Source organism: Neopelma chrysocephalum, unplaced genomic scaffold (assembly GCF_003984885.1).
Source record: "Neopelma chrysocephalum unplaced genomic scaffold, ASM398488v2 Primary Assembly neopelma1_119, whole genome shotgun sequence".
Taxonomy (NCBI): Eukaryota; Metazoa; Chordata; class Aves; order Passeriformes; family Pipridae; genus Neopelma; species Neopelma chrysocephalum.
In genome coordinates, this window is record NW_020897781.1 from 5890580 (window position 1) to 5902875 (window position 12296).

Here is a 12296-nt window from a genome sequence, read left to right on the forward strand (position 1 = left end):
GGAAGAGGACATTCAATTTTAATTTCTATTTTACAGATACATGCCAACAGCAAAAGATGCAGAAAGGTACCAGTCATTCAAGGGGTCATGTTCAGAGCTGCACGTGGTTGACCAGTTTATGTTAGAGGTAAGAGGCATTCAAAGTCACCACTTGCCATTTCTAGGGCATTCTCTGAGGTAAAAACACTGTTGTTTGGAACTCAAATTTACAATCTCACCCAGAATCAGCATAAGAGGATTATTCTGATAATATTATTCTGATATATATTCAGATTATTCTGATAATATATTCGAATAATCAGAAGAGGGCTCTATGGATTCCTTTGCTTCTCCAAGTCACCCCCCCCCCAAAGTAGGAGCTGATTTATTCTGAACTAGGTTTCCAAAATATACAAACAGAAAATTGTATGTAATTAAACATTCTTGTTCACAAGAAAGGAGTGTCATTGATTTTAATAATGTCTGGCCCTACCAGCATATTTGAATTTGCAGATGCAAATGTGCACATTCAGGAGTGTGCCATAGTAAATCCACAGACCTCAAATAAAATTAATAAATAAGCACAGAAATTAGGAAAACCATGGTGCAGCTGAATTGCTGAATAAATTACAATGTATATGTGCATGTTTTGGTATAAACATGAGTTTTGATTCCTTTTCTGTTCAATTCTGTGCAGATGTGTAAAATCCCTCACTTAGGCCAGAGGTTGGATCTCCTGCTCACTGTCCGTGAGCTCCCTGAGAGCATGAGAGATTTGGAGCCTGTGAGTAACATGAGTCCTTCACAGTGTGTTTGTCATCAAAATCTACCCCTTTGATACTAGAGGGCCAAATAACCTCAATGCAGATCCTTTTTTTTCCTCATATGTGCATTTAACATCATCCTTATTCCACCAAGATGCAAGAAGCAGTAGCTGATGGGCCTGGCAATGGAACAGACTCCCACAAAAGAGGGAGAAAAGAACAGGAAAGGATTTTCAAATTTTTTATTTGGTGTTGTTAAACTTTCCTCTTTCTTTGACCAGTGAGAAGTGAATTTCACCATTAAAATTCAACTTCCTTTGTGGGGAGGTTCTTGCACAAGCTGAAAGAATCAAGCTGAAAGACACAGAGCAAGTTTATTTGACCAGCATTTCATAGAGAATTTCCTCTTTGCAGAAGACTGAAGGAGAGTGTTCCTCCTCAGGATTACAGGACTGAACTGAAATATCAGGAACCAGAGCCCAAGTCCCTCTCTGCCTTTTTTCAGGATGACCTAAGGGTGGGGGGATGCAAATAAACAGTCTCATGACTGGACCTTCCTGTTCCAAGCCACTGCCTTCCCTGCCAGGTTTTGTCTATGCTTTGGTTCAAAACAAGTATTTTGACACGATTCTGCTTCTATGAAAATGTTTCAGAGGTTTTGCTCTCCTTCTGCATGGGAATGAAAACAAAACATGAAAGTTCTGCAAGACCAAGTTGTTGTCCTTTGTCTGGCTGTGACTAAAACCATGGTGACAGTGGACAAAGCTCAGAAGAGGAGCAGATGGAAAACACAGGGGAGATGCCCAGATTTCTAACCCTGCCTGGTGCAGTGCCACACCTTTGCTGTCCTCCAATAAAGCCAAATACTTGAATATTTAGAAGTTATTATATGCACTGTTTAATTTGACTGATATTCGATGTTCACTGAATGTTCACTGATCAGTTGCCTAAGTATTTTCTTACCTATGCTCACTAATATCTGTTTTTAAATCATAGAATATACACTTAAAACTCTATGGGACAACCTGAATACTGGCTTTCAGCCCTCTCTGGCCCTGAGATGTGCTATAAATGTTTTAACAACAGCTTTCAGCTCTCCCGTGTGTTTCCACCTTTCCCTGTTTTTAAGTTTGTGTGTTGGTGACTGATGAAAAGAGGTGTGGTGCTAAAAAAATACAAATTTCCTTGTGGAAAACAAAACCACCTTTTGTGTCCATAGCCTTAGAAGGGAGGTGGCTTCCCTGGGAAAACAGAATTATATTGAGTTTGATTACAGGAAATCATTATTCTTCCTTGTGGGGAAACTGTGCTAAGAATTTTGATAACAGTTTTCAGCTGGTATAAACAGAAGGGAGGGAGGTGGAAGCTGGAGAGCCCCACACTGAGCTCCAGGCTCTGCTTCCCCTGGTACCTGACATTTGGTGCAATCTGGTGCATTCAAACAGCAAAACACTTCTTCTGCAGAGGCATTTTAAGAGATGGGTTGAAGTTGTTTTGGCAGCCAGAGAGGATGTGACCTCCTTTTGGGCAGAGTCACTGTGCCAACACAGCTTCATCTGGCTGGGAGAGTTTTAACTGGTCCTTCCTGAAAACCCCAGGCCTGTTTCCTTGGGGGAGTTGAGTGGGAAGATGTCATTTATAAGGTGTGACTTTCTTCAGGTGGGGACGGTGAGGCTTCGGCACAGGGGCCCCACGGATTTACCCACATTTTCAGTCTGAACTGAAGGAAGATCTGTGTGTGTTTTTCAGCTGATAAACCAGAAGATCCAAGCCAGTAAGCAGCTGCAATCCAGCCAGAAGTTTGTTGCTGTCTTGGAGTACATTTTAGCCATTGGGAACCATCTAAACGAGAAGGCTGGAAAAGAGGTGGCGAAAGGATTTCGATTGTCGTCTTTGGCCAAAGTGAGTAAATATTTTCTTGCTGGTAAAAGTCCTGTTTAACATTATATTCTTGAATGTCTGTGATAAAAAGATGCATTTCCCCATTTCAGACAGCAGCACTGGCTGGGTGGGGGCTTGGTGGCCTTCAGGTACCTGAAAGGGAGCTACAAGAAAGATGGAGAGAGACTTTTTCCAAGGGCCTTGTGCCTTGTGACAGCACAAGGGGGAATGGCTTCACACTGACAGAGAGCAGGGTTAGATGGGATATTAGGAAGAAATTCTTCCCTGTGAGGGTGGTGAGGCCCTGGGGGGAAGGTTGGTCCCTTCCAACCCAAACCATTCTATGACTCCATGAATCTAAGTGTCTTTTGCAACAAGTGGTACATGGCCATTTTAAGGTAAAATTTCAAAAGCAGAATTTAAACAAATTAACAAATTGAAAGGGAGTGAAATTTCCTGCAATGCTTTTAACCCCTCATCATTGCTCTGCTGGATGATTTAATAGGGGATGAAGGTGGGAGTTGTGATCTTCACTCTTTCCTGACAGAGATCTGCTGTACAAAAAGCATCATTTAGTTCTTTATTCTCTAATTGTCTCTTCACTGACCTACCACTTGTGTGACATTAGCCTGAGTTTTCCATTAGTTTTAAGCAACCTGCTTTCCCCTCTTCATCAGAATTTGCCGTCAGAAAATGCTGCTGCTGAAAATAGGGGTTTTTTTCCCCTTCCTCCATCCAGCAGTTGCAGAGCATAATATTCTTATCCTAAAAAGTAAGCAACAGATTCAAATTTCCAAAGCTGCTCGTGCCTTTCATAGTATTGTAAAATTATGCCTCATCTGTAAATAGAAGAGAGAAGGATTTTTACTTTGTTTTTATAAGATATCTTTCCCATCTGGAGACTTTATTATATGAGTGAATGATTTATAAGTCTAGTGACAATTCTGAAACACAACTTGCATTCTTTTTTTTATTATCCTTATATATAATGCCTGTAATACCACATCTATCATAATGAAAAATGCCTACAAAATCATTTTCTGCCACAGAGCATCTTCCCAGATTCAATTAAGGAACTTTGCTCTCTTCATGAACACAGCACACTACTTCTAAGTGGAAAGGAATAATGACTGTGGTTGTGTGGAGGTCCAAAATCAGTTGCAATCAATTAGGATACCTTCAGTTTAAAAAGATCTGTGTGAATAAGACAGAGAAGAACAAGGAAGGTCAAGGGATGTGAAAGTGGAAAGCTGATCTTAATCAAGAATGTGTGTGAAATGGCAGATTGAAAAGGAGAAGTTTAATTTTGTTGTTCTCTATTCTTGTCAAACTTACCTGGAAACTATCAACAACCCTGCTGTTCCTTTTTTTATTTTTTTTTTCAAGGTGTAACAGCTCAGTCTGTCAATCATTGCTCTGCTTTATTTGCAGTTACCTCTGCTGAGGGGTAAAGAGAGGACGTTCACTTTGCTTCACGCCCTTGTGGAACAGATCCTCTTACATGAGCCTGATCTGGCCACATTTTCTCAGGAGTTGACAGAATTTGAAGCTGTTCCTGATGGTAAGAGGAGGGAGGGGGGAAAAATAATCAACAAATAAAAAATTAAGTCCTTCAACTTCTATAGAAACTCCCATCCTCACGATATGAATGATAATTATTAACATTCTTTTCCCCCTCTCTTCCTTTCCAGCTTCCATGAAGGGCCTCAGTGCTGAAGTTGATGGTATGTAAATGTGGTCTCTACATCCAGAGAAAGGTTTTCATACATTGTGCAGTCATTTGGAACAGGCTTTCATTGCACTTCTGTAGTTTGTAAAGAGAGGTAAAGGTTCAAAACGTTGAGGTGAAGAGTTGCTATGGTGATGCTTAAGCTGCCATGTTACCTAGAAGAAATTAAAAAAAAAAGAAATAACTAAAGTGTGTCCAGATGGTTTAAAAATGTAAAAAAAAAAATATACTGCCCGTGGTAAATAGAGTTTATCATAAAGTACAAATGTTAAGTGCTACAAATGCTCTATCAAAGTCACATCTGTAGCAGATTCTCTGGGAGCTGGGAATGCACCAGGAGAAAACTTTCTGCAGCTCAGTCCTGGACTTCAAGAACTTCTTTGAACCAAACTGGTTTCCTCCTCTAGAAAGGAGTCCAGCACCAGTGAAGTCGAGAGAAGGGAACAGAATAAGGTTGTTCAAATGTCAGATTGGTTTGGGGAGATATTTACAACTCACCATTGAACAGTGCCATGAGATGCCAGTGAGCTCAATGGATTTTAGACTGAACTCTTGAAAGCTGGTAGGGATAGCGTCTGAGTGGGTGCCAATGACTTGTATGATGTGGAAAGTTTATAAAAATCTACCTTTTGAAGATGTGGAATGTATGCTGACCATAACTACAGACCAATATGTCCCATTCCAGCCTTTGATAGCATGTCTATATCTATATGTCAAATTTTGGGTTGAAAAACCCTCGCACCCCTTCTGCTGGACTTTGCAAGTCAGCCAGGCATGTAGCTTGAGGCTACTGAAGTGTGTTTTATTCTGCTCTCAGAAATTCCAATCAGCTTTTTAAGAGACATAAGTAACCAAAAATAACACTATTTACCTTCATTCACTTGTGATCTTCAGTGACAATGCAATTCAAAATCATGAAATATTTTAAAGACAGTTTTGGAAAGCCGTGGCTAAAGTGGTAAAATGGGCATGGAACCAGAAACCACCTGTCAAAGGAAGTGATTCATGGGAGCTGGAGGAGATTCACTGGCTTCTTCCCTTCCTGAATTCCTGATGGGCCCAGCTTAGTCACTCTTCTGGGTCCCACTCACCAGGGCAGAGAGGGAAGACGGCCCCAATGCCACGGCACCAGCCTTTCTCACCATGTCATTCAAGGCACATCCTGGAGCTCATCTGCTGCAAGTCCTGCACGAGCACAGGGGGAGGAAGATGCCACACTACAGCCTGGGTCAGTTCAGGACCAAGCCCCCAGAGGCAAGGCTTTATCCTCTTTCTCCCCATTTCCCAGTGTGGGAGCTCCCAGGATAGCAGACCAGTGTTGCGCTCGGTGCCAACTGACAACATTTCTCACTGTGCATAGAAGAGAATTTTTGTTCTTTTATCTTTAAAGGAACCCTGAACTTTCTACACAAAAACATAGGTTTGAAGTGTGTTATTTTCATGGCTAATCCCAATGCCCAGAGCTAGGAAAGGCCAGATTTATGACCATTGCATTACCATGCTATCGACCTCTTCATTATTCTGCAGCGATGTGATGTGATCACATACTGCTTTTTCCATAATAAAATATCCCTTTCAGGGTTTCTACTTCAAAATGGAAAGTTAATATTCCTGGATGAACATATTATAGGGCCATATTCTCCTAAATTTTCCTTGTGTCCTAAATTAGACATTTGCAGTCCTTTGGTCACATCTGCATGCTGGTGAAATTCCTCCTTTTCTTTCTCTTTTGTTAGTTTTAAGAAAAGAATTGGAAAACATTATTCAGTGCAGGAGGCTTATTAAACCCAAGACAATCAAGGCAACACCCCAGGAATTACAGTTCTGCAAGGAACTAAAGGTAAAGCTACCACAACTTTCTTGTGGGCTGGAGGTAAATTATGAATAATCTGTTAGTTTGTCTGAGATCTGCCCTGACAAGGGAATCAGGAGCATTTGAGGGAAAGTGGTTTTTTATTCCCTTCTGAGAGTATTTCACAGTGTAAGTTGCAGCATGGGAAGGCTTTTCAGAGTTTCTGCATCTCCTGCTTTTGCTTCACCAGATAAATGGGATGGAGTGGATGAGGAACAGGCAGCCCCACAGTGGCCCATGACAAGCACTTTGCAATAATAGGAATTTTTGAGCACACATAAATTTGTAATGATTTCTTCTGCCTTCAGATAGAAGGGGAGATAGCACAGACAATCATAGAATCATTTAGATTGGAAAAGACCTTTGAGAGCATTGAGCCCACCCATAAACCTGTCACTGCCACGGCCACCACTAAACCATGTCCCCAGGTCTCCCACCTACATGTCTTTTGAATCCCTCCAGGGATGGTGACTCTACCACTCTCTGAGTAGCCTGTTCCAATGCTTGATAATCCCTTCAAAGAAGACATTTTTCCTAATATCCAATCTCAAACTTCCCTGGTACAACTTGAGGCTGTTTCCTCTTGTCTATCAATGTTACTTGGTTAAAGAGACCATCCAAGAAACACCATCCAAGGCCATGCCTAAATTGTGATTATAGGCTGATCTAAGGTGGCTCTGCTTGTGCATCATCCAAGGCCAGGCCTAATTTGTGATTATAAATTGATCTAAATTTATTCTGCCCTTACTAATTACAGAACAAGATGGGTTGGAGGACACAAGGGGGAGGAAGCTGAGCAGGCTGTAGGAAGCCCAGCTTTGGCCAGGAGTCAGCAGAGGGGTTGATAACTCAAGTACAGAGAATTAATAACTCAAGAGCACTGTTGTGCTGCTTGTGAGCTGGGCCAATGCCAGTTCAGGGGTTCCCCACTCTGGTGTGGACACGTCCATCTCTGCTGTCCCAGGTATCTCTGTGCTGAGCTTCACTGGGCAGGGTCAGCATCTGCTCAATCCATGTGTTTCCTTCTCCTTTGGAACAGCTTGCCAGGTGCTTCTTCCATACATGTTCAGCCATCAAAAATACATAGATTACAAAGGAACCATAATTAAGAAATTTAACTCCAAAACTTAAGTTTCTAAGGTCCTATTTCTGCTTCCTTAAGAACCAGAAGCTGGAAGCATTTGCTTCACATGCAAAAAGGCCAAATGTGGTGGAAATTAAGACCTTCTGATGCTTATCTAGTTCTGCCAGTTTTAATAGATTTAGGTAATGTCATCAAATAATGCAGTTAAAATTGTCTAACCTTGATGTTTCTTTTTTTTTCCATCTTTGATGTCTTAATACTTGCAAGGAAATATGTGTGCTTGGTGTAGGCTTCTCTTTTGTGAAATGTGAAATTTTTGTGACATGAAAATTTTGACTTGAATTATCTTGTTTTCACTGCTATTTAATTCCTGCTTTAATATTATACTCCTACAGCAAATTAAGAAGTTTTATTTTCTTACAGGATTTAATTCAGAAATATGAAGGGGATCTATCCCAGCTGTCAAAAAGATGTGATGAAATGAAGAAGCTTTATAGCAACGTACTGGTACATATTATATTAAAATGCAATGAAAATAAATCTACATTTCTTTAAAAAAAAAAAAAAAGAGGGGGAAGAAAGAAGCAGAAAGAAGCACAAGAAATTCCCATGTGCTTGATAGTATACAGTCTATAGAAACAGAAACAAAACCCTCCATCTAACAGTGGTCAGAGGTTTTAAGCAAAGGGGTTGCTGAAATACAGTGCTGACCTCTGAAACCAGAATAATGTCCTGGTTTGGGGAGTGGGACATGATTTTAAGTGTGGTGGTGGTTTTTGTGGTGGTTTTTTTTCCTCCCCCCTTTTTTTTTTTTGTCAGGGGGAGGGATTAAAAGTAGAGAAGTTCAATGATGAGCAAATGTTACACAGAAGGTGCAGCCAGGAAGATCTTTGGGGACCTACCTGAACAGACACTGCAGATTAGCGAGATGTTTGACCAAGGAAATTTAATTAGTGATGTTTTACTAAAAGTGATATTGTAGGAATGCACAGGGGTTTCCTTGTGGCTCTTGCAAACTGGAATAACACCTCAGTTTAGGGCAGCAAGCCAGATTAGTCTGCAGCACATAAAGAACTCTGTCCCAAGCCTTCAAAAAAGTTGAAAACCAAGAAGAACATCTGAGACTCTTATTTGCATCTGAAGAGGATTTCATTTTCCATGTAGCTGGAAGTTTCCTCAACCTTTAAGCCAGTTCCTTTTTGTCTTCATTTCCCTGTTATCCTCTAAATAACTTTTTTGATGTATTTCTCTCCTTTAGAATGATTTTTTTTTCCTTCTGAACAGTGTTATTGCCAAGCAGATCCTTTTGCATGTTTATAAAGCATCAACAAATGTAAAGCAAATATAAAATAGGATGGGTGACCAAAGGCCACCTTATCATCCCAAAAGCACTAGAAAGGTGTAGTCCAGCTCTCCTGGAACAGCTGATCTGGAATTGTGTTGGAGTAGCCATGGAAATCATGTTGCACATGACCCAAAACTCCACAGGCCTACGTTGATGTTTTTATATCCTGCTTATGAAATCAATAGTGACCTTGGCATGTGACATTTCTGTGGGATGAGCAATAAGTTGGGGATAACTGCCTGTGGCATAACTGTGGGCTATCAGCTCCTCACAGATGGTCATTAGCTCCAGGAAATGCCTCTCTCATTACTGTTTAACTGATGGCACACCATGGGCCAGATGTGCCAGAGATGAAGGGCTTGGAGAACCCAGGAGGTGCAATTAGGAACACACAGGCAAAACTATTAATCAGGTGTCAGTGCTTAATGTTGAAGTTTTTGTGCCTGGATTATATTTGAGTGGTTTCTGGTGCCGTGTTTCTGACTTCCAGGCAGAGGGTTTGCTCCTAAGAGCTGTTAGATGGTGTCCAGGTGGACACTTTTAGGGAATAACAGATCTGCCCAAACCTCCTCCTGTATTTCAGCCGCAATTTGAAGTTGTAAAATACAACTTCATTGCTGTTCTGCCTCAGGAGAGCTGATCCCACAGTTACAGGGGAGCTCTCAATTACAGCCAAGGTCAATCTCTTTTTGGTGAAGCCTTTGGAGCATGTTCTTTGGATTTCATAGAATCACAGAATGGTTTGGGTTGGAAGGACCTTAAAGATCATCCAGTCCCACCCCCTGCCACGGGCAGGGACACCTTCCACTAGCCCAGGTTGCTCCAAGCCCCGTCCAACCTGGCCTTGGACACTTCCAGGGATGGGGCAGCCACAGCTTCTCTGGGCAACCTGTGCCAGGGCCTCCCCACCCTCACATAGAGGAATTTATTCATTTTTTTGCCAGTATCATTCACATCTTTTTTAAAAACTTCCTATCTGTTCACCTTTTTCAGATTACAGAAGGAACAGGGAAAGGCTCTTTGATAAATTACTGTCTCGCCCAAAAATATTTGTTTCCCTATGAATAATTTTTGTTTGTTTGCAAAGCAAAATGACAGAAAAGGGAAACTTTTTGACCTGCCATGAAATATAAACCATATTTAGGATTTCAGACAGCTCAAAGTTTTCTTCTTCCTCCTCTTCCCCTTCTTTGTCCACCTCTTCTTCCTTTTTATGTTAATATTAACAGTAATGAAGGTATTTAACTTTCATCTTGCTTTTTAAAATTTCATTAAGATCCTGGACATGGTTTAGATTCCTTGGATATACTAATATTAAATATTTTTGTCTTTCAAATTTACAGGTAAAGTTTGGGGAGCCACAAGACCTGGACTCCCAGGAACTCTTTGGATGGATATCTTCCTTCATCAGTGAGTTTAGGAAGGCCTGTGCTGAAGTCACACCATAAGGAGAACACAGACCTTATAGAGAGGTGAGGGAAAGAGGAGTCCAGGAAACAAGATTTATTTGGTTTGTTACTTACTGATAAAAAGCACATAACCAGTATCTGTACAGCAGAACACTTGATTTTGAGAGATATTCAGTTTATAATGTGTCATTTGTAAGTGGTATTTGTAGAATCCCAGATGACTTAAGAGCCTCTCTCTTAATTTTTCCAATGTACATGTTATAGTACCTTGAGATTCCTGTATATTTAGAAAGGAAACACTTCTGACATTTTATAACTTCTCTTTTCAATCTTCTCCTTTGATACCCGGTCTTCTGACTCAGTTTTAACTATTATTTTCAGTGAGTAAGTTTCTGCATGGTCTTCTGATTTCTAAATAATACTTTCCCAAGTTTAATAATGAACTGGGGAGCTGTTACCCACAGTGGAGACTATTTAACTAAAATTCTAATTTGTTTTTCTGCTATTAAAGCATTGAAGACTTAGTATGGAATGGAGAAAGTATCTGGCTGGGTGTTTTGTTTTGTAGTACAATAAAATAGTGCTTTTTATGGCTAATGTCATGCATTGGGATAAAATGCTACAGAAATCAATCAATATGTGAGATTTGCATTTGCAGGAAGACTAAAATGTCAGAGAAGCAAAATAAAAAGATGTCACGAAGCATCTAAGTAATGGATATGGGAGGTAATTATCCATGGTTTTGAAAAGAGAAAATACTTCTGTTGCATTTGCTGGCTTTTACATGTTTTTAATTAGAATAATTATCTAGACCTCAAATAAATGAGAGGAAAAGGAGGCCTCTAAATGCAAAGACAAAATAGATGTCTTTAACACTAAATGCAGAAAATAGCTTAAAAGGTCGTTGAAAAAATTTGGCATTTTCTCTACCAGTTCTGCAAACAGTGTTTGAGAAAAAGTGTTTTACCTGATTTATTTCAGGTCTGACTGCCCAGGTCTCGCAGTGTTTGGGCTTTGATGGAAATGCTGAACACTCTCCCTGACTTCAGTGCTAAAAGGAGTTTGGGCTAATCCCCCTGAAAGGGTTAGATGCACTTACATCTAAAAATTACATTATCACAGCTCTCTCTCAGCTGGCAGATAACACTGCTCCATATCCAGCACGTCCTTGGCTGCTCCAGGTGGGACCACAGAACGTCCAGGAGTTTAGGAAAAGGGCCAGGAAGGAGCTGGGCACCCACCAGTTGGGTGCTGCAATACGTGGATTTTTAGTGCTGGTGTCAGACAGGTGAAGGACAATCCCCACAAGTGCAGAGACACTTGGACAGTGGAAAGTGGAGGTGGAAGAACCCCGGGATTTTGTTTCTTGTCTTGGTCTCAGTGCTCCAAAGGGCAGCACAGGGGGTTACAGCCGTGACTGGGAAAAGGCAGAAGAGTGTTCTTGCAGCTAATTAGGAAGAAATCCTTCCCTGGGAGGGTGGGGAGGCCCTGGCACAGGTTGCCCAGAGAAGCTGTGGCTGCCCCATCCCTGGAAGTGTCCAAGGCCAGGTTGGACAGGGCTTGGAACTACCTGGTTTAGTGGAAGGTGTCCCTGCCCTGGCAGGGGGTAGGACTGGATGATCTTTGAGGTCCTCCCAACCCAAATCATTCCATGATTCCATGATTGCAGCAGCAGCCAAGTAGCCAGTGGGATCCCTCAGCTTTGCACCACCAGTGTTGCTCCCCTCCATCAGCTCTTTCATGTGTGCACTTGCAAAGGGCACAATTTTGTCTTCTCAACAGCCTTGTCAGGACTTTTCTCCCAGTTAACCACGTGCAGTCATCTTTCTCAGAAGCAAAAAGAGCAAAATAAAAGCAAGATTAGTACCTCTGATACTTATTTTATATAAAAATATTTACAGAAGCAAATAAAGGGATTTAATTTTACAGAAATATTGACTATATTTGCCTCAGGTCAGCATCAGATCAGTGAGATCTGGTTGACCCTGAAGTCAGTGGCATGTATCTGTGTATCAGGAGCTGCAGCTCACACCCCTCATTTCTGGTTGAAAGGGGAAAATGAAATTCCCTTTTAATTTCTTGCCTCTCTATCCCACAGTGCTCTATACAGGACATGCACTGTAAACACTTGCAGGTTTTGATGCTCCAAAATCTGAACTATCTTCATTTATATGTGAATCATGTAAGATAATCCTGAATACAAGAGCCATTTCCATGGTATCAAGATCCCTGCATCCCTGAGCAGTGTTCGTG

General features: G+C 41.1%; 1 protein-coding gene across 1 annotated transcript in view; it reads left to right on the forward strand.

Moving 5' to 3' along the window:
* LOC113974372 (disheveled-associated activator of morphogenesis 2-like) overlaps nucleotides 1-10889 on the forward strand; it is a 35812-nt gene extending 24923 nt beyond the window's left edge. Inside the window, exons 10-17 of the mRNA XM_027697453.1 lie at nucleotides 37-127; nucleotides 677-763; nucleotides 2493-2645; nucleotides 4056-4185; nucleotides 4316-4348; nucleotides 6090-6193; nucleotides 7713-7796; nucleotides 9978-10889. Of these exons, the coding sequence (XP_027553254.1) occupies nucleotides 37-127; nucleotides 677-763; nucleotides 2493-2645; nucleotides 4056-4185; nucleotides 4316-4348; nucleotides 6090-6193; nucleotides 7713-7796; nucleotides 9978-10082 (787 nt within the window). The 3' untranslated portion in view covers nucleotides 10083-10889. The remainder of the gene's footprint in view (nucleotides 1-36; nucleotides 128-676; nucleotides 764-2492; nucleotides 2646-4055; nucleotides 4186-4315; nucleotides 4349-6089; nucleotides 6194-7712; nucleotides 7797-9977) is intronic.
* Nucleotides 10890-12296: the final 1407 nt, after the last annotated feature.